Here is a 22,005-nt window from a genome sequence, read left to right on the forward strand (position 1 = left end):
TTGTCACACAGCAGACCTCTTGCCTCTGCATGAAAGTGATTGCAGCAGACAGTGGTCAGTGTAGGAGACTCGGACAGCCTCCAGCAGAGAGCCCTCCACTTACCCTTTTAGTTGCATTTTAGGGTCAGGGAGTGGCTACTGCACACAGCTGCAGAGGGCAGGACACTCCAGAAGGAAAAGGCTGCCTACTCTGCTAGGCTCTGACTTGCAGTGCCAGTCCCACTGGATGCAGTGAAAATGGATGGAGACTGCACAGGACTGAAACATGTGAGCAGCGCTCACTGATGCTCTTCTCCAGTTTTGGGGTGATGTCCTACAGCTAGCAGCACGCTGGACTCCTCACTGGAATCCGTTGTTCTGCCACATCCCCTCCAGTTATGCATTTTCTAGTGTTGGTTTATGCCAGACCAAAAGACAGCCACTGGGATTTGAACCTGGTGTCAGCTGGCTCTCTGGGATGACAGCATGGCTGTGTGCTATGGGATGCTCTGCAGAGGTTCACGTGGAAAGGCAAGAAGAACAGAGAAGCAGTCAGTGATTGGTCTAAGCTCTCTAGAAACACCACCTCTTGTCAGGAGGAGGAAGACCTGGGCACCGACCGCTCCTCCCTGAGAGCCTGGACCAGGATGTTGCACGATGAAGATGGTCACTGCACAACGCCCTGGTGGCAGCTTGAGCAGAGCCTTGGTAAGCCAGGCCAGGAGGAAGAGACACAAGAGGGCTCCTCTACCAGGTCCTCTCTTTGCCAAGCAAAAGCCACCGTGGAGCCGGGGACAGCAAGCTGTACCGGAAGAGCTCGAGGGACAATGTGGCACGAGCAGCTACAGGGCAAGGAAAGGAGGTTCAGGCTCTCCTCCTAGACGGCGGCATCCAAGACCCTCCCGTTCAAGGACGTCTTCAGCTGGAGGCTGTTGTTCTGAGCGTGCACCTCTGGCCTGGGCTGTGTCATCTGCTGCAAGCGCTGCCGGGGAATGAAGGGAGAGAGCGTGTCAGCCATGGGGCCGGGGGCAGCAGCAGTGGGGCAGCTGGGGCATGGCAGCAGCTGAGGGTTGGGACCCCTCGCCCCAAGCCTCACAGGTGGCCCTGGTTACTGGGCGAGGGGACGGTGCATGCGGCAGGAGTTACTCCTCCGGCACCACTCAGCAACCCGCTGAAAGCCTCTGCAAGTCACCTTCGCTTCGGTGCTGCACACAGCATGGCAGCTCCTCCTTTCATCTGAAATACAGGGGCCTTGTCATAACATGGGCAAACTGTTACCAGGCAATACCAGCTGCAAGTAGGAATGAGAGCTGCAATGTCACAGGCTTCAGAACAGGCCCATTTTTCCCAGTTTCCATAATTTTTCAAATAGGGTTGATTATGAAGCATTACTAACTTTCTACAGCAGGCTGATAAGGTTACAGACTGTGCTGCTGATGCAGATCAGCCCAGTCCACCTGCACAAACCTCTGCACCAGCAGCAACTCCTGTCACCCTGAGCTGATCAAATGAAAACTGCAGACCCAAGTAAAGTGAAGCAAGAACCCAGGAAAATATGGAGGGGCAAGTCATTACTGGAGGCATGTGGACTGAGCATCAGGAGTGATAAAGAAAAATGAACCACTTTTACTTGTCAGGGAGGGACTAATGCTGTAAGTTGCAGAAGAGGAGGCAGAGGAGGACTATCTGACCTGGACAGACATCACTAAGTCAGGGAAAAGCTCTTTCCAGCAAAGGGAAACAAGCTCCTGCTCTCCAATACTGCTGAAGTGGCTGTCACTGGGTGAAGTCCCTGACATGTTCACTGAGCTGCTTCTGCCATTCATGGTCTTCTTTTTTTTCCCTCCCATTCAGGCTCAGTAAGATCAAAATGACTTGTAATCATTCCTGTCTGTCAAAACCACTTTATTCAGCACTGGCATCTAATTTCCCTCCAGCTCCAGCTCTATTACAAACTAATCCAGATCTGTGCATATGAGGCCAAAAATGCTCTCTGTCTCTCTGATACCAACACACACACAAGCCAATTTTCTTCCTGCTGCCATCTGCTACTCACTCTTGGGTCTATGAAGGATGGGGAGGAGGTCTGGGTCTCCTGATGTGTGTGGGTGCTGTTAGAGGGAGAGCGGGACAGAGAGGGTTGCACACCAGCCACTCACGCTGCTGACTGGCACTGCTGGTTCGCACGAGATGCTGAGAGGATGAGTGGAAACATGCTCATGAGCTACCCCCAGATGCCAGGACATGCTTCCACCATCCCTAGTGGAAACAGGATTGAGACTAAGCAAAGAGTTGAACCCATATCTGTATTTGCAGGTGTCCCTTTCCCCGCTTTTTCAGCTCATATTATGAAGGGATAAAGAATCCTCTAAACATCTGAGAAAGGACCTACTATTGGAATTTCCACTGCCCTTCAAACCAAAATCACCAAAGTGGCTTGACATGACATCCTGGCTTAAGTCCTACAGGAACGCCAATGTGGATCTCAATACCAATGGCAGGAACCTAAGCCAATCTCAGATGAGAGGCCAGAAACTGAAAGCAGATCTGAGACACCCAGTTCCCACACCAGAGCCCATCCAAATGAAGAGCTGGGAGGAAGAAAAGTCAAATTCACATGCAGCTTGACCTCAGAGGTAGAGAGCCTGAAGCTGACCTTAGCCAAATTCCAGCCAAAACATTTCTGAATTAAACATTATTCAAAATACAGAATCCATGAAGTAAACTCATGGGATTTAGATGGTGTCTGGTGGCTGTTGCAGCTGGGCTGGGAAAGCCATAAATCAGCATGCCTGCAGTGATTTTTACACCTGTAGCTTGCAGCAGATGACATCAAACCAGGGACTTTGTTCACAGTGCTCTCAAAACTGAATGCCAACACTGTAAATAAAATTTTAACAGTAATTTCTAGGTATGACATACAGAGACTCATGATTCACTGCTACATAAAACCCTGCTTCAATTAAAAAAAAAAAAAAAAAAAATCAGAGTTGGAGGCATTGTGGGTCCTGCATAGAAATCTGCATTTCTTAACCCCTCATTCACCGAGTGCCCTTTGCAAAGCACAGGACAAACTACCACTGTGCATGTCTCTATAACTAGCAGGTCCTAGCCCTGAGAGATTTCAAGCTTCATGCTCAGAGGATGCCGATATCTCTGCTGAGAAGTGCCAGGTAACCATGCTCATAGCCAGGGACCGCTATGAAACAGGATTCCTCTGGGTTAAGAAACCTCAAGGATTTCTTCCCAATCTCTTCCTTACCTCCAGTCCCCTGCACCAAAGAGATATCCAGGGGAAGAGGGCTCCCTTTTTGTGATGGTGACAGCACAAAGCTCAATGAAGAACAACGGACTGACCTAAGGAGAGACTACCCGAAGGTCTACCCACTTGGCCAGATGCAGCCAACCACATGCTGTCCAACAGTGCTCCCAGACACTTAGACATGTTAGTGTTCAGCTGTGCTACTAAGTCCTCTCCAGCGAGTCTGTGCCACCAGAGGTCATTCTGTGCACTGGGGCTGATTTGAGCCCTCCTGGATGGGACGGTGCGCAGAGCTCCTGCGGCACCTACCTGAAGTACACTGACAACAAACAGACTTTGTCAGAGCAGAGTCTGCTTGGTTCTCCTCATACTAAGTTCAGTGGGGGGCTTACTCTACGCAGAGAGCAGAAGAGGGGTGGTGAAGCCTTTCATACCTGCCGGAGTGTCCCTGTTGAGGTGAAGAAACAATACAGCATGTATCCTGGAATCAACACCATGGAGGAGAGAGCCATAAGCCAACCAATGCCTTGTCCCCATGTAGGATAGACATATTTTCCCAGTGTCAGAGGAGTCATTTCCACCACGCTGAAGAAGAAAACACCCTGGGAAAAGAGCACCAGCCATCGTAGGTGAAGATGTGCAAAATCAAGGACCATCCACCCATCTTTTCCTCCTCTATCCTCTTAGCTCCCAACAGTCTTACAGCTCCTTAAACTGCTCTAGGTGTTTTCAGCCTAGCAACTGGTAATTTCATATAATTTCTCCCCTGATTATCCTCTGTGAAAACCTGGAACCCTGATTTCTGTCTTCACCAGAGTACTTAGAGAAGCAGTGCCCCCACACCAGCTCTTAAGTGAGTTAACAGCATCCTCACAGCTGGTCTCAGGAGCCTTCATCTTCCTATCATTGGCCGTCTCACACCATTGCTTGTACTACTGGAAGTGCAGGAACCATCAAAGGCTAAATTGCTCCATAGTCAGCTATACTGCATTTGCTGATGTCTTTTGCTCTGACAAGCCTATCAGGAGCTGAGGCTGGAGCTGGAACAGCTGAGAGCCTTCACCAGCACCAGTAACTGCTTTTTAAAACAGTAAATTATTTGCTTATCTTTTGGCATCTCAGAAAGAAGAATGAAGAGCTGATGCCAACATTTAGATTAGAACAATCGTCTAGAGCTTTTCTTACAGGTGATTGCCAGCAGGCGGAGTGAAAGAGGCTCTTGTATTACTTTTCCATCTCAGGTCTACCTAGGATGATCTTGTACCTAGGATCTCTTGTAATGGATCGAGAACATAGTGTTTCCCCTATAGCCCATCCAAACTAAGAGGCCCTTCTGGATCCACTCCTGAAGATAGGTTCCCTCTGTTCTTACCAGGCAGACAAGAGGAGTGAAGAAGGCCCAGCAGATCTTCCACCAGATGCAAGGTTTGTAGCCAATCATTTCTTCGATATTCCTGTAAAATCTATTCACACCTACAAGAAGAAATGAGCGTTGAAAAAACATCCCATCTCAGCACCATGGTCATCACCTCTTCTTATGACATAGCACAGGCCAGCCACAGCAAGAGAGTGATGATGCTGTGACATGAGAAGCATTATCTGCAGGGGATGAAGTATAGGGACACAAAAGCAGATTTGTGGAAGCAGCTTCCATGTTCCCGATATCCTCTTGAAGGACCAGAGGGCAGGACCGTAGGTATCTGCCAGTTGTGCAGAGGTCTTTGTGGAGGCCTGGAGAAGTAAGATGGCAGCCTCCTGCTCCTGATTTTCTGGAGTTATCAGCCTAAATTATTTTCAGTTGCAAAGTTTTCATTGGCTTCACTGTGGGAGGCTTCTGAAATAACTCACTGTGCCCAGGAGGCAACAAAGGAACAAGGTCTTTTATGCTTACCATAACACCAGGAAATTGAGATGGTCTCAAAGAAGACAAGAAAGAGAAGGCACATGCCACTGGCTGAGTAGTAATCAAACAGCTTGAAGACATAAATACCACCCTGAGGAGACAAAACCAAGGTCAAGGAGTTTAGTTATAGATTACAGTCAGCAATATCAGCCGGCTCCTTGCACTGCTACTATCTGCGTCTGCTGGCTTTAATGCTAATTTCCTTGGACAGTAGAGACGGCATTGCAGTTTCCAGTGGAGTCTGGTTCCCAGCAGCAAAACTGCTCATGCAGACAATTAGCCAGCCTGCTCAGGCATGGCCAGTGGTGGGGAGAAAAGCAGAAATTCACTAGGCTTTATTACTTTTCTAGAGTTTAGATGGAGTCACTTAATTTAGTCTGCTCTGCCCGTCCCAGGAGTTTTGCTGCCTTGCCTCCTCAAGAACCTACAGTGCTCCGCAGCCTCCAAACCTCTCAGCCCTGACCTCCACACACGTGAACCTTGGCTTCAGCCACAGAGTTTTAGAGCCCCAGCAGATGGGTTTTCTTTATGTTATCTTAACCCTTTGCACCAAGCATTCCCTCAGCTTGGACTCTGTTGTCTTGAGACCTTATTGCAAATAGCAAAAAAACAAGGTAGACTGACAACAGGATGATGGTAAAAATTATGGAGGCATCCTAAGTCACTTGAGATGTAGCAGTGGTGAGCAAGTCCATTTATCCAGCATTAGGATGGCTGCTAGGGATGCTGTCACTTCTCCCAAAGCTTTTGGTGCTGCTATGCCATGCTAAAGTGACTAGAAAGGTGCCATGAATGGAGGTACAAGCACGGCTATCTGTACCTGGGTGATGTTGGAGAATCCAATGAGATAAGAGACGAAGCAGACTATTGCGATGAAGACCTTCTTCCTGGGTCTCAGGAGTTGAGGATACTCATCCATCAGGGCTGTAATGAACCCTTCCACAGTGCAGAACTATGGAAAAAGGTATACACCAAGGACACATATATCAATATCTTAGCCTGACATCACCCCCACCTACATTTAACTCCACTCTTGAGATCCTCATTGCTTTAAGTGCTCTCTGCAGACACTAGAAAAGAAGGAGGCACATCTGCACAAAGTTGGTCTGAACCATCTTCTGAAAATGCCTCTCTCCCTCCACTGAATATAAAGGGAGCTAAAAGTGCCAGGGTCAAATACCTAAAATTAGTTAAGATAAAGCTCTGCCTTTTGCCTCCTCTGGAAAGCCTCCTCTTTCTTCCCCCAAACTCTCTAGGACCTCCCCACCACTGCTGTGCTCCCCCATGCTTCCAAGCTCTCTGTCACAGCTGTGTGTCTGTCTGCTGCTGGGACACGTGCGGGACCTTGCTTGCTCTTCTTTGCCCATGTGTGCTCTTCTCAGCATACTGCAACAGCGCTTGTGCTGTTCAATGATCTAAAAGGCACATTAAGGAGCTGCATTACCCACTGCCCAGTTGCACATTCATCTCTGACTACCCAGTCCTTGGCTTTATTTCACTTTTCCAAGCGCGCTACATTAAGTGCATGTAGCACATTAAAAGCCCATCCTCACAGCACATGGTCTTTCTAGACCTGAAATCACCTGGCTGGCTTGTGCAGTACTATACCAGGCACAGTATATTAATGCTGCCTGCACCATAACACATAAAGAAGTCCTCACAAGTGTTACCTTCAAATCAGTTTTCCTAGTAGTTCTGCCCTGTGGCACGAGGAGGACAGTTGGACTGTATATCTTTGAAGTGCATCCTTCCCTCCTATTTCTTCTTAAATTGTGAGATTCACTTTTATAGCTCATTTCCAGAAACCACTGGTAATATTCAGCTCTCAGAGAGCACATCATGCCTCTAGCAAAAATCCTGCGAAGTTTATGAGGGCAGCAAGCTCCTAGTTTCCCTGGTCACCCTCAGTAAATGTACAAGCCAGTGCAATGAAAATGAAAGAGGTTTCACTGCTCTTGGATGTCAGGGAACTCCCCTCCACCACTGGGAGAGTGCTCTAGAGAGTGCTGGCATTTTTACATTCAGCTTTGAATAGGGAGACAAGAAGAAAAACACCTATCATCCATGAAAGTGGAGGTAGAGATGCACAGACTAAAATGAGAAGCAGAGCACTGGAAAGATGTATGGAAGAAAACTGGGAAGTCTGAGCCATGCCTGTAGCTGGGCAGGGACAGCAGAATAGCTGGCACACTGCTGGCTTCTGGGGCTGGCTTCCACGTGGGACAGAGCAAGGCAAAGGACGACATTTCTGCACAGCATTTTATATCTGCACAGTGCAGTGCGGAAAGCCAATATTCCCAGAGTGTCAAAGCTCAACTGCTTCAACTCAAATTTTTAATGAGCTAAAGCCTTTTATGTTGGACACAAGTGCAATTAAAGCATCTTTTGCCATTTGGGCATGGGTTAAGTTGCCTTTATACTCATTGACAGTGAGCTCTTCACCCCATCCCACCCAGCTCGTTGTCTGGAAGAATCAGGACTGAGCTGGCACCACCAGTGTGACAAAAAAAACCCTGTCAAAAGCTATTCCTTCCATGTGGATGTGTGGCCAGGCACTGCTGGAGACGTGGGCAGGGCTGGGCGGTCTGGCACTGGGGAGACAGGGAAAAGGGTTCAGAGGGTGGCCAGGGGTGGCTGAGGGCAGAGAGTGGGTATGAGGAGTGTCCAGCAGATAAGACACAAAGAAAAATATCATGCAATTGTAGAATAGTTTGGGTTGGAAATGACCTTTAAAAGTCATCTAGTCCAATCCCCTGCAGTGAGCAGGGGCATCTTCAACTAGGTCAGGTTGCTCAGCGCCCCGTCCAACCTGACCTTGAATGTTTCCGGGGATGGGGCAGCTACCACCTCCCTGGGCAACCTGTGCCAGTGTTTCATCACCCTCATTGTGAAAAATTTCTTCCTTATATCTAGTCTAAATCTGCCCTCATAAAAAGATGCCTCAGATAACGAGACGGAGTAAAACTGACAGCCCTTTGGTGCAGCAAGAGGGATCAAAGTCAGGGAAAGCACAGAAGGAAAGACAGGGAGATGGTGATGGGGAAAAAGACTACAGAGTGAGTTGAAATCTCTTTGCCTCCTACCAAAATTAAGTTGGTGTGTAACAGATGAAGTGGGGAACCGAATGGTGGTATGCTGCATTTTCTATCCATAAAGCAGGCAACGGCCTTCATGCCATTTACTGAAAATTACCTTATGCCTCATTCAGAAGTGATGCAGCCTGGAGGAGGCACACCTTTCCAGCCCTGGGGACTGTGGCTCCCTGGCTGGCCTGGGGTCCACATATCCCAGCCTGCATACCCAGCCTTAGATGCTCATATTAAGTGGACACCTGAGCAAAAGCACTCTGAATGATGAGGATCTGGTCATTGCCATGCTTCCTGGTCTCACCCTTGCCCTGTGCGTGCACCTGTGCATGTGGCGGCCCCACACACACACGTGCGCACACACACCGACACACGCCTGTGCACGTACACTTCAATCTGCTTTTGAAAAAGTTTCATTTTTCTCACCAGCTGTCTCCATCCACAGTTTTTAGCATGTATTCTGTTCTTCCTCATGCCTCACCCCGTGATACTGTTTCTCTCCTAAAGATTTTATTTCCATTCACTTTTCTCTTTTGCTCTTTTTATCCCTTCAGGGACTTAATCATTACACAAGCTGCTGGGTCTGACAATCTGGGCTTGGGAGTCAGCATGGGTGGCACCTCAGTCTGAATGAAAGTCTGTCCCCCATCCTCTCCCAGTGTCAGGGGCTTGCTGTCCCCTCCTGGGCCACCCTGACCAGGACCCAGGGGCCCACAGGGGGTTTGACCACAGCTGCCAGATGTGCAGCAGAGAGCCACGAGAGTGGGTCTTGCTGCTTGCAGCTGGAGTTCCTCATGAATAACCTGCGAGGGGCAGCCTCACATGGGACAGACGCAGGCTTGCAGGCAGTCACAAGGCTTGCTAGCTTCCCTCGGGAGAAAACGCCTGACCTGGAAACTGGTAGGTTAAAAGAAAGCATTAGCATGTTACGCAAGAGGGTCTAGACGCAAGAGAGCTAAAGCCCGGATGGATCAGAGGCAGAATGAACATTAAGGCACAGGAGCGGCAAGTGGGGGCACAGGAGGGAGGCGCGTGTCTATCAATATAGGTCACTCATCCCATTCAAGTAACGGCAGACGAGATGAGCGCCCTGGCAGAAAGAGGCAGATGTAGCTGTGCAGAAGACTCGCTGTCAAAGCTAATGGGCATGGGTGGACCTACTCCCACCGTCGTTACGGGGTTGGGGCTTGTCGCTGCATTGCAATTGCAGATCTCAATCCTGCCTTCCTTCGCTAGCCGGGCTTCTGAGCATCTCTGCCATACCTACCACCCCGCGCCCACCCGGCACCAAGGGGCAGCCCCAGCCCAGCAGCCTGCGGGGTGCAGGGTGCAAGAAATGCCCTGCCACCCTGCCGTGCCTCAAGGACTGGGCTGCTGACCCAAATGAAAAATGGCTGCTCCCTGCATGCAAATACCACAAATGGTATTTAATCAGCACAGAGCAAAACCATCTCTTTTTTTTTTTTTTTAAACTGGATGTTTCAAAATGTATGTGCAATTGCAGCCATTGTTGCAGCCTGTGTTACTCGTTTCCTACGCATAAGCTGCCATGCTGCTAATGCTGTGTTTGATTGAATCAGAGCTCCAGCATGCAGACAGAAAGCTTCTTCACGTATATTTATCTGTGCTTTTTTAAAAGCTTTTTCTCCTTTTGAGGCTTTGTTCCCCTCGCTCCCTCCTCCTCCTCCAGGCAATGATAGCCCCCCACGGACTGCCTGCCCTCCGAGACTAGCTGTCAGAAGGGACTTGGAGAATTTCAAGTGGTATTTCAGAAGCAAATGCAGCAAAGAAATTCCACATGGTGCTTAGAGGGCTTATTGTCATGTCTCGAACCCTTTACCAGTGCTGAGTGAATAATCCATGGAGAGCAATTTTTTTTTTTTTTCCTGTAAATGTAGCTTCTTTTGGAACATTTAGTCGCTGCTGGAAATTATTTGCCAAATAACATCTGTGGTAAGGCAGACATGAGCTTTATGATGTGTTTATGGGAGTGTGCCATATCTGGAAAACCAGATTTGGTTGATTGGATTTTCCTGGAAACCAGGTGTAACATTTCAGGAATATCTCTGAGTCTGATTATGAACTAGACTTGGGTTTATGAACGCTACCTGTAATCCAAGAGAGCATCCATTTTGTATTGGTGGTTTGCACTGCAAGGAAAGAGCATGCGGGCACAGGGGAGGATGTGACAGACCAAGTACAGGGTTTTGAAGGAGGCTTTGAGTTTGATGCACTCAAAAGGGAGGCATGCTGCATTTGACTGCTTCACTGGGAAGCTACTTTTATGCTGAATTGTCAGAAAAAAAAAGTAGCTTCACTTGTGAAAATATAGAGACCATGATTTTTTGTTTATTTTGTGAGGGCTCTGAGGGGGGCAGGGTAGAGACCTTTTGCTGCATCCAGTTGCTTCGCCTTCAAGTGTCTTGTAAGACTTATCTGATGGCAAAGTAGTCAGGGTACCCAGGCACCAGCCTTTCCCAAGGCATGGCTCCTTCCTTTTGCCGGGAGCTACTCCTGCTCACCTACAAACCAGGCCAGGGTGCTTCAGCTCTGCTCAGGGCCACTTTTGTTACCGACAACAGTGCCGAAAAGCTGCATCGAACCACCATGCCCACAGCACAAGAGAGCCCTAGTTCAAACTCCTCATCACTGCTTTTCGCAGCGCAACCTGTCGATACTGCACCAGAGCGCTGGGTCTGTCTGGAGACTGGTACCTTGTGCAGAGATGCTCCTCCCAGTGCCGGGGAGTAAAGAAGATGGAGACTTTCTACCCTAACCCACAAAAGTAAGCCAAAGTAATGACATTTTCTTGACAGTGCCTCACAGTAAATGCAGTTTGGTGGAGGTACTCCACGACACAGTAAGGAAATTGATAGCATCCAAACTGAGCTTCTCACAAAATACTGAGAGCTGTGATGACCACAAATTATTATCATGCAGACACAAAACAAAAAAGTTAATTCTGATTTCCGTTATTTCACATACCTATTTTTTGGGGGGGTGGGGAGGAATCACATCTTACAAGGACAAAGCAGTTATTACTTGAAAGATATCTTTTTTCCTTTTTCCCTTGCCCCAAAGTATTTTGGCAGGGATAAGAGCTGTAAGCTCTATTTCCAGCCTGCGAGCTCAGCTGCCAGGGTCACCCGGCAAGATGGGGACATGCTGTGCCCACGCAGCAGCACCAGCACTTCACTAGAGCCAGGAATTGATCTGAAGGGAGAAAAGCCTTCCAAAGATCCTCCTACAGGGAAGTGGCGATCATCTTAGAAGGCTGACTGGTTCTGCTGGGCTGCTGGAAGCTAGTCATTACTCTTATTTTAATTGGCAGCAGGACAAGGACTGGTGTGCTGGGTAGTGGTCAGATACTATGCAGTATATGGCCACCTTAGGGAAGAGCGCAGAGACGATGGCCACATGTGGGACTTTGTTTCATGCAGCTGCCTCTCACCGCTAAGAGTAAGGAAAGACCCTGCGCAGCACCGTCCCCAAGTGCAGAAGGGGACACCAACACCATATCTGAAAATATCTTTGTATCTTACCCTGCTTTGTCCTTGGGTCATCTCACCTGACTATCCAGACCCAACATCATCAGCATGGAGAAGAAGAGGATCGACCAGAGTGGGGACAGGGGCAGCTGCGTGACGACCTGTGGGTAGGCGAGGAAAGCCAGGCCAGGGCCTGTGGTAATGAAAAGAGGGATGCACCCATGTTTATAAATCATTTGATGGGAAGTCTGAGCTAAGGACAACAGTTGAACAGAGACACAACGATCACAGTCAAGAATTGCAGGTATTTAATATAGGAGCTAGAAAAACCCAAGCCCTCGCACATGACACACCAACCCAGTGGGGTGCACAGGGGTAGGATGGGGAGGCAGGAATGACTGGAGAAATGCTTTGCCTTTTCTCTTCCTGCAAGCAAGAAAGTCATGAAGTTACTGCTACCAAATGGAGCTGGAGCACTTTGCTAGAAAAATAAACTGATATTTAGAGCTGGTTACAACTTTCCTGATGTCTTTTTTTTTTTTTTCATCACAAAAAGCTGTTTCTTGAGATAAAAGCTTTCTGTGGGAAGACAGCAATTTCAAAATATGTCTCTGTGCAAAAAGACACAGTCCCATCTTGGTTAAAAAATTATTCTGAGGTTACAATCTCAAAATTTCACCTGCAAAAGGGACTCCAAATTTTGATCACATCTACTGAAAATAGGCAGTATCTATTCTCCATAGGAAGGTTTCAGAAAGCAAACGGCTTAAATATTTCCCTGCAGCAAAAGCACATAAAACTTCAGTAGTAAAAGAAGGTGAACATTAAAAGCAGGTAGAGGTGCTTCTTGCAGTCAAAGTGTGAGGAACATCATCAGCCACAGGTGCCTGAGACCAGTCTTGGTGGGAGGGTGTGCAAAAAAGGTCCCGGTCAGGAAAGGCCTGAGAGCATCCCATACGCACTGGCAAATTGCTCTCAAAGGTTGCTGCTGCATTTGAACCTGGGTTTCTGCTTACCTGAGGAGGCCAGCTCTGAGATCGACTTCTTCGTGATGTGCGACATGAAGCCAACAATAGAGAAAATAACAAACCCAGCAAATATGCTGGTGGTGGAGTTTATGCAGCAGACGATAATGGAGTCTCTGGAAGAGAGAAAGAAAGAAAAGAAGTGACCTGCAGGTCCCTACCAAGAGGCCAGGAGCGAAGGCAGGGGTAAACAAAAGACTCAGCCCTGCTGAGAGCAGCTCCTGTGCCTTAGAGAGGTGGCATGGGTGACATGTGGAGGGTCCTGCAGGTGGGGGAGCCCCACTACGATGGTCACAGCATTCCCCATAGGCTGCGAGGGGACATCGGAGACCAGGCGATGATCTCAGACCCCAGATGAGACCCCCGACTCACCACGAGCACTCCCTGATGCGCAGGAGGCCGGAAAAAAACCCAACAGACCTGTAGACATTGTTGTGGAAAGTGTTGTAGCTCCCCAGCGCGATCAGGGACCCCAGCCCCAGGCCGTAAGAGAAGAAGATCTGCGTGGCTGCGTCCATCCAGACCTGCAGAGAAGAAGCTGGTTTTGAGTCTGTTTTCCTCTGACCTGGCAGCTCAGCGGGTCCAGCCCTCCAAGCACAGCCACCCTCCCTCCTTTGAGCAACAGCTCGGCACGGAGCGGAGGGACAAGACACCGGGACACGTCAGTGTTTCTCCTGTCTATCAGAGGGGGTGTGGGACCTGCTGGGGGCAAAAGCTCAGTGTCTTTGCTTTGCCAGGTAGGGCTGTCGCACCCTGGAGACAAACACCAACCTCTGGACAACGCCGGCCATCGCTCCCTCCAGCTTTTGCAAACCTGCTGCCGGGGCTGCGCTGGGAGAGGAGTGCAGCGGGAGGGACGCCATGCTGCTGAGCTCTTGCAGGAGACGCCTCTGCAGCAGGAGAGTGTCTCCAGCGCAGGGCTAGCGAGGGGTCTGGATGCAGACCGTGGGGCTGTGGGCTTGGCCACCCAGCCCACTGGGGTGGTCAGGACTTGCAGGCACCCTGTCACTAGGGCCACAGGTGCCTGCGATGTGGCTGCTGACCCAAGCTCCGAGGAAGAGTTTGGGCCAGCGGCTGGAAACGTCACAGGAGCCACCTTGAAACCTGCAGCTGTGTCACTGCCAACCGGGCTGAACACGCCTGAAGAACAGACTTCTCCATGCCTTTCTGAACATATATCTCCAGGGCGAGGTAGGGCTCAGAGACGGTGGTGCAGGTGGAGAGGAGAGTAATGGAGACAGCCGGTGCGGCGCCATTTTGCCGGCAGGGCAGTGATGCTGTGTGCATGTCACACAGACATGGCCGGAGCACGCTGCCTCCGGGAGCCATGGTGTGCCTCACGGCTCCGCGGGGTCAGCAGGCCTCACGTCGACGGGACTGCTGGGGGACTTCGATGCAGGGCAGGGAGTCGGGTATATGGCCTTTGCCTCTCCTACTTGCAGTGTCGGAAGGGAGCCCGCCAGAGAGCGATGCCTCCCCGAGGAGGAGGAGGAGTAGGGGGTCGGCATCCTCCCCACATGGCAAGCGCACTGGGAGGGCCTCCTGGCCCAGCGCCAGACGTACACCCCCAGCCCTCCAAAACCCATGGCTCGAGGCTGCTTCCAGGGATGGATGGGGATGGAGGAAAGGCCATGCATCCCCTTTTCCGAACCGCGTCCCTCAGCCCCCGGTGCAGGGCGGGAGGGACTCGCGCATCGCCTGGACTTGTGTGTGTATGCTCGCTTTCCCACAGCTGCCCCCCAAGGGGTGCTGCTCCCCCAGGAGCCCCATGTCCTGTGCTCACGCCCTGCTCCTCTTCCACTGGCGTGCTTTTGATTTTCCAACGTGAAGTTTCTTGTGCAAACAACTGGAGAGGACAGCTTGCAAAGCTGGCCCCGGTGCCGTAAGGGCTTAAAGCCGAGAAGGCACAAGAAAAGGGGGCAGATGGTTCATTTCTTAACTGCATAATATTTAAATGACTCTTCTGATCTTGAGAGCCCTGTTTCCAGCGTTATAGGCAATGCAGCTGGCAGTACAGTTACAGAGAGTGTCCTGCAAGAGGGATCATTGGGACCCCTTGGGAAATTATGGTTGTCCAGTTGTCTCTGCTCACAAGCAACTGGTGACTCTGGAGCTGCAAAAGGCAGAGTCTGTGTTGCCTTGAAAAACTTTGCCTTTGCAAGTGTCTGTGCTCCTTCTGGGTCCCCTCTGTGCTTCTGCTGACCAGGGCAACGTTACCTGCCACCACTCATCATTTAAACACTTCCAAAAATTGCTGCCGTGTATACTGCTGTGCTTGTGCTGCTTCTGAGGCCCCTATGCCAGAGGCACCACATTGTCCTTTCTCTGGGACTGACAGATCAAGACCAAATCATCAGCCCTGGGATAGCCAGTGAAAGAAGGCGTTCCCAGTCTGCAGGGGAGTTTCCTTCGCTGGGGTAAATTCTGTGCTCCCCCACCCTGCCATACTGCTTGAGTACAGCAGAGCTGCTGCAGATTTCCACCCACTACGGGCCTGCCCTTCAGCTTGGTCTCAGCCCGTGAGCATCATGACTGCTTGAACAGGGAACTATTCCAGTTTGTTTTTAATACTTAAAATATTCAAGGAAAGTGCCCAGGGAAGACTAATGCGGAGACAACCAGGAGGAAAGACCTTTCCTCACTAGCCTACGAACCTCGGAGTCAGAGAGCTTTCTGAAGTCGGGTGTGAGGTAGAAGAGGATCCCCTCCTTGGCTCCCGGCAGCGTGACTCCCCGGAAGAAGAGGATGAAGAGCATGAAATAGGGGTAGGTGGCCGAGAAATACACAACCTGCAAAAAAAAAAAACAAACCCCAAAACATAGGAGAGAAGCCTTCAGCCCACCAGTGCCCAGGAGCTTTCCCGCCTGCAGTGGCATTAGGTCTGGTATGTCCCCCCTCAGGGTCCTCCTGCACCACCACTTTCGGGAGCAATTCCTTGTGTTTTCTGTCTCCAGTTCCTGTGCTAGTAATGTTTCTGGCTGTTTGAGGTTTCTCTCTGCCAATGACAGGCAAGGACACACTAATCACAAAAGTAGCATGCTAAAGTCTGGATGAATTGCCCAAAGACAAGGGAATTGCACAGGGATAAATTTAGTCCACAGAAGTAATCCCTTTAAGTCATGCCCTCCTTATTTTGCAGAGCTAACGCTGGTGTTTCTCTAGCCCAATGCATCAAGCAACGTGAGTCGTCTTGACTCCACTGGTTGCTTTTCAGTGCTGCTTCAGGGACTCGCAGGTATGTGCCATCCCTCGGTACATGCCGTCCCTCATCACAGGACTCGTACCAGCAATCACCGGGGCTTTCCTGCGCCTGCGTAGCTAAACACTGTGTGAGAGCCACTGGGGAAGGTAACAGCTTAGGTGACCTACGCCTGAAGCACTTCTTTCTGATCTCTCCTCTGGATTATTCCTTTCATAATATTGTCCTGCTACACCACGCTGTGCTCTAAATAACACATCTCAGTATCTCAGCATCGCTGTTTCACTGAACTAAGCAATTACTTTTCTGCTGTGCTAGCCTTGAAATGCTACACAGTGAATAACAACATGCTTCTGATCTGAAGGTCTCCCACCAATACTTAAAGGGCAGCAAGAAAATTTTCAAAGGAGGTGGTGAGGTTTTTTTACCCATCAGCAGCATTTTAAGATACCACGATTTTCAAAAAGGGGAGCCTAGAAGAGGCCTCTCTCTCTCAAAGGGCTGTCCCGAAGTGGGAAATGTAAGTGATCTCTGAAAATCTCTTCCCAAAGAGACTGAGCGCTCAGACTTGTGACTTTATGGGGAAGAGATATTCTCTACGCTTAGAATGAAAATTACCATAAGCACATTAGCAATTTTTACAGCCATGAAAGGTAAATGTCAGGAATTTAATAGCTTCTACCGTGATTCTGCCTCAAAACATCATAACCTCAGTTATAGGCACTCAAACAAAATTGAGTCCGGAGGACATTTCGACAGCTGAGATCCAAGCGTGGCAATGAGAGGCAGCACCAAAACACCCGCTCCTTGTGCCATACCTTGCCTGTCCATTCCACGCCCTTCCAGATGGAGAAGTAGACCAGCAGCCAGGCCAGAGCCAGTGTCCCGGCCAGGGGCCAGCGGATGGTGCCGGGCTCCCCCAAGCCCCCAGACATCTGGTGCATGTTCCTCCTAGGGGTGGGAGAGGTTGCGTTAAAGGGAAGTCCGACCCTTGGGGGCAGAGGGACTGTAGATCCCGGAAGCAGTTGGAGGGCAAAGGCCTAGGTGCAGACAAGCACGAGTCCACAAAACCCTAAAGGGACCTGAGGGTCATCGTGATGGGATAAAGGAAGGGGAGGAGAGGCAGAGAGGCTGTTGTCCTCTCTATCCATCTGACCTGTGGCTGCAGAGTGCACCCCATGCCCATGCCCACCCCAGCCGGTGGCCGGCTCTGACGCCCTCCTGCCAAGGCTGTCCAAGGAAAGGGGCCAGCGGGCATGGCTGCAGGCAGGCACGACGGCTGCGGCAAGGGGGAGAAACCTGGTGTAGGCAGGCTGTGGACGTACTCCCAGAACTCGGTGACGGCGCTGGTGAGGTTGGTGGTGTCGCCCAGGGAGTAGTTGGAGAAGCAGCGGTCGGTGTTCCAGGCATTCCCACAGCTCTGCCATGGCAGGTCCTACGCCGGCACAAGGACAGCAGGGTTATCATTAATGTGACATCTCTGAAGGGCAGTGGCGAGAAATTTGGCTTCTTTTAAACTGCAACACAATTTTTTTTTTCTTTTTTTTTTTTTTTTTGCAAAGAGGATGGGCAGCTCCACTGGAGGGGCAGGAACCTTGCAGCCAAAAGCATGAAACAATTTTCCAAAATAATGACAAATTGTGACACGGATTTTGCAGGAAACAATATCAAAACATGATTAGGGCAATGCTGTAGCTCTAATAAAATGTTAGCAACTCCCCAGATAGAAAGCCATTTCCAATTAACTGTTGGTAATTAATAGCCACTAATTAAAATAGCTACCGGGGGATACTGTGTTTATGACCATTACAGCTTTTTTCTAACTTCGCTCAACAAGTGGTTGGAATTTACTGCACGAAGAATAAACACTGATTTGTTTCTTATCTCTCATTTATACCGAGCTTCAATACTTAAAAAGCAACATGGCATTGTGAATGGGGGCTATTGGTTTGTCTACACCAATAAACTACTGTAACATAAGCCCAGGAGTACATTGAAAGCGTAGTAGCTATTTCCCCTGCCCTGGGGACCCCTACGCAGCACAAAGGGATGCCTGGGAGATGTTTACACCGTCGGTAGCAGTGTGATGGCAGCACGCCGCTACAGGTTTAATGCAATCAGCTCAGGCGCTGCAAGTGATGCAACGGCAGTGTCACGGGCTGTGCGAGCGCGCAGGGCCGCTCGCCCGTGCCATGTAGTGCCACCGCCGAGGCAGCCCAACAAGAGCAGTTCAGACACGTCTCCATGCGCAGCAATCTCATTTCCCAAGTGCAGGGCATGTAGATAAATGCAGAACGGCTGTTCTGGATGATTTCCCTCTGCAGATAAGACCACAGGCTCCAGCTCAAGAAAGCTTTAAGATGATGTTAGTATCAATTCCTATTCATCCACGAACACAGACTGCTTTAGAAATATTATTTGTGTTTTAAGTGCTTTGTGGCATCAGTGCCTTTAAGTGCTGCCTTCATCCCCCATCTAAATCAGCTCATTCCAGCAGATGATACCACCTAAGGTGCAGGCTGGCTTGGCAAAAGAAGAGCTCTGGAGGGGCAGGTGGGGACACTCCAGTGGCCACCCAAGGCTGTTTGTACCCACCCAGTGATTTCATCGTGGACTTGCTAATTGCATTGAAGCAAATGCAAAGGCTCGAGCAGTGCTGCACAGCAGCCCTTCAACCAAGCGGTTTGCACATCAGAGACACTGCGCAGCTCTTACAAGGAGGGGCAGGCATGGGGACGGTTTATTGCTGCTCCATTTCCTCTGAATTTCAGAGGATAGAAACTGCAAGAAGGCAAGATGGGCTCCTATTCAGGTTCAAAATACTCCTAGTCAAATTTAGGAGGGACAGGGAACAGGCATCAGCCTAGGTTTTTTATTTGCACCTTGGCTCTGGAATTATCTGGATATTCTGGAATTACCTCTGGCAAAAGGAAAGGCCTTGAGCCGAACACCTGCAGCTGCCTGTGTAGATACAGGCACTGTCACCAGTCAGGTCTGTGACACCTGAATGTACCAAAGCCTCGTCCTAAGATGCATCCTGCCCAGGGTATAACTGGGATGGGTTTCTTTTGGGGTACACTTCTGTTCATTTGGGAATCCCTGAGGGTGCACCTAATCATCCACGACTGACAATTTTGTTCTGGACCCAGGAGCCTACAGTGCATATTGGCGGTAGAAGCACAGCTGGGAATGCCAAACAGAGTATTTTAGCTAGAGTCTTGACAGATACTTGAAATTTTTGATCAAACAAAAAGTGAAACTGGATGTCCAGCATTCATAACAGCATTTCGGGGCTATGTCTAAATGAAATGAAAAAAGATCCCATATGAACCACGAAGCTGATGTCTTTAAGGCTGCAGGTTGCTCAGAGAGTTAAGGGAGCTCTTCCTAGCTGCTGGGCTGAAATAAATCATTCAGCTACCAAGAAGTTAATGTGGGGCGTGATTCTAACCATGTGTGGTAGAAGACCCTGCTGTGGGAGTGGAACCCACTATAAACCACAATGCCAAAGCACACACTCAGGGACAGTCACAAGCAGATATCTAAATGCTTTCTGAATCATTTCCCCAGCAGAAAAAATCTCCGGGATTTCATTTATCAAGAGAAGCGTAAATGAGGACTAATTAAGGTCAGGACTAAATCCTGGGTAATAAAAACATGTTGTGACAAAACCAGTTGTGGACTATCTAGCGTGCAGCTGCTAGATTCGCACAGCTCTAGAAATGCAACAGAGACACAGGGTGGATTTTAAAGACCGATGTGAGTGGGGACAGTTCCCAGAGAGGGGATGGGACCACCCCCTACAGAGGACCACCCTCTCCAGAGGACAAACATCAGTACCCATCAGCACTACACAACTGCCTCCAGGGTTGATGAACCCCTTTCAGGAAGGGTCCAGCGGGGTGCTGGCAGAGGCTCTTTGCACAAACTACAAGCAGCTAGTGCACGTTTTGTGGCATAAACACCACCCCACCCCCCCATAAAGCAGGTAGTAAGGACCCAGAACAAGCCAATGCCATGCTGTAGACGTGTCTGTGGCTCACCGCACTGAAAGAGTTGAAGAGATAGTAGAGAGCCCAGGCGATGATGACAATGTAGTAGATGTTCAGCCAGAAGGAGAGAACCACAGCTGCCAGCCCCACTCCTGCGAAGGAAGGCATAGAGCAGCATCAATCTAGGTCACCGGTGCCCAACTGCACTCACGGCCATCACAACAAGTTTTGTGGCACAGACAGAAAAAGTGAACCAGCTCATCAACGCAGCGTCTGATACAGCTACACTGAACTGGTCAGCAAGGGAGGCTTATTCCATCACGTTGCTCACCTACCTATTTCCACTGGGTGAGCAGTGCTACCTTTCAGTATGCTACAGGTACTTCAGACACAGAGTTCCATGAAAACAGGATCCGGTCACTTCCCTGGCAGAGTCGCTCTTTCCCACATCCAAGGCATTTCTAAATCACCACTGGTTTCCAGAACACTGCTACTCCAGACACGGCAACATGTTCACATCCCCTATCTACAGCTTTCCCATGCAATTAAAGTAAGCCTACACAGGGAGGCTTGTGGCAGGTCTTCTGCAACCAGAGCCCCTCCATTACGGTCCCTGCTGCTCATAAAGTGCCTTGTCACCACGCAAGACTGCTTGAACAGAGCACAGTGATGTTAGTGACTGCGGACATCAGGGTCAAGGATAGCTTGATAAAGACAGAAGGAGAAAACTCCCCTTACCTGCCACCCCATCCCAGTTGCCAGGAAGTTGCTGGTTTGCTTCCCAAACTAATAAAAGGTTTTTGTTTGTAGTTATGTGCCAACGCCTTCACAAACTTACACTACAGTACCTTTAAACATGGGTGCTAGTTTCCAGACTCCCAGTCCGCCAACAGAGGTATACTGGCCCAGAGCGGTTTCCAGCAAGAAGAGAGGGATCCCAGCAAACACCAACGTCAGGAAATAGGGGATGAGGAAAGCCCCTGAAAGAAGCAGCAATGTTATCAGGTGGCTCCCCCTTTTACCACGCAGTAAATCCCTCCAGCTGCGGCTTCTCCCTCTGTGGCACCCACGTGATGAGGAGCAGACTCGCTGAGAGGCAACAGTTTGCAGCTGAAGTTGGTGTGTTTCGTAGGTCTCCCATTGAGATAACCACTGACTTTCCCTTATCTGTTCCTATTGCTATGGATATATACGTATCATATAAACGTATATGCTGGTATCACTAGCTATGGGATGCCAGTCTCAGTAGTTAGATATATAGGCAATGCTAAGCCCAATCTGACAATGAACTCAAAAAGCCCAGACCCTGACATTACCAATGTAACGAGAACAACAATGTTCTTGTTGGTGTTTTCTGTCTTACCTGCAGCAGCTCCCAATTCTTCACCTTGAGGGAAAAGGACATAGGAATGTGGCATTGGCCATTACTTTCTTTGTTTATAGCTATTTCAGACTTTAAGAAAACTGTAGCTAAGACTGTATTTGCTGTTGTAACAGCCCTATACACCTCCCCACCCTTCCCCTAGGTTTTACCCTTAAAATTACCGGTGAAAATATTATTTCTCTCCATGGACCCTATGAAAATCATCTCATCACTAGAAATGGGGTAGTGCAGCTATTCAGTAGAGATATTACTTGCACCCCATTATTAGAAGAGCAAATACAATAGGAAAGCCTCGCTGTGTGATTCGAAGGCTATACATGTTCAGGTCATCCTGACTTCTAGGACTTGGGACAAAGCTCATTTTCCAGCTTCCTCATACATGTGCTGGAGCATGTCATCGACCCTGAGGAGGACAAACTTTTGCAGAAGATGATGGCTGAGAAGAGAGAGGACACACTTAGTTTGCTCAGAGGCCATGTCCAAGATTGGTTTCTGCACTAGCTGGTGGGCTGAGCTGTCAGTCTGAGTCTCTTTTCCAGATATTAGTAGGAAAGCAAACACGGAGCCAGCAAGCAAAGCCCCTCTGGAGAGCTGCAGCCCAGCTCGCACCTTGCAGAGCCAGGCTCCGGCAGCCGCTCCCCAAGGGCAGGGAAGCAGCGCGGCGCAGCCGGCGCTGCTGGCTCCGGG

General features: G+C 49.6%; 1 protein-coding gene across 1 annotated transcript in view; it reads right to left on the reverse strand.

The window, feature by feature from the left end:
- Positions 1 to 856: 856 nt before the first annotated feature.
- LOC104620885 (sodium- and chloride-dependent GABA transporter 1-like) overlaps positions 857 to 22,005 on the reverse strand; it is a 25,555-nt gene continuing 4,406 nt past the window's right edge. Inside the window, exons 2-14 of the mRNA XM_010287234.1 lie at positions 20,783 to 20,914; positions 19,986 to 20,086; positions 17,268 to 17,377; positions 16,761 to 16,893; positions 15,398 to 15,532; positions 13,164 to 13,267; positions 12,735 to 12,859; positions 11,799 to 11,911; positions 5,965 to 6,096; positions 5,133 to 5,235; positions 4,614 to 4,714; positions 3,676 to 3,843; positions 857 to 961 (exon numbers count right to left, since the gene is read on the reverse strand). Of these exons, the coding sequence (XP_010285536.1) occupies positions 857 to 961; positions 3,676 to 3,843; positions 4,614 to 4,714; positions 5,133 to 5,235; positions 5,965 to 6,096; positions 11,799 to 11,911; positions 12,735 to 12,859; positions 13,164 to 13,267; positions 15,398 to 15,532; positions 16,761 to 16,893; positions 17,268 to 17,377; positions 19,986 to 20,086; positions 20,783 to 20,914 (1,562 nt within the window). The remainder of the gene's footprint in view (positions 962 to 3,675; positions 3,844 to 4,613; positions 4,715 to 5,132; positions 5,236 to 5,964; positions 6,097 to 11,798; positions 11,912 to 12,734; positions 12,860 to 13,163; positions 13,268 to 15,397; positions 15,533 to 16,760; positions 16,894 to 17,267; positions 17,378 to 19,985; positions 20,087 to 20,782; positions 20,915 to 22,005) is intronic.

This window comes from Phaethon lepturus, unplaced genomic scaffold (genome assembly GCF_000687285.1).
Source record: "Phaethon lepturus isolate BGI_N335 unplaced genomic scaffold, ASM68728v1 scaffold8935, whole genome shotgun sequence".
Classification (NCBI taxonomy): domain Eukaryota; kingdom Metazoa; phylum Chordata; class Aves; order Phaethontiformes; family Phaethontidae; genus Phaethon; species Phaethon lepturus.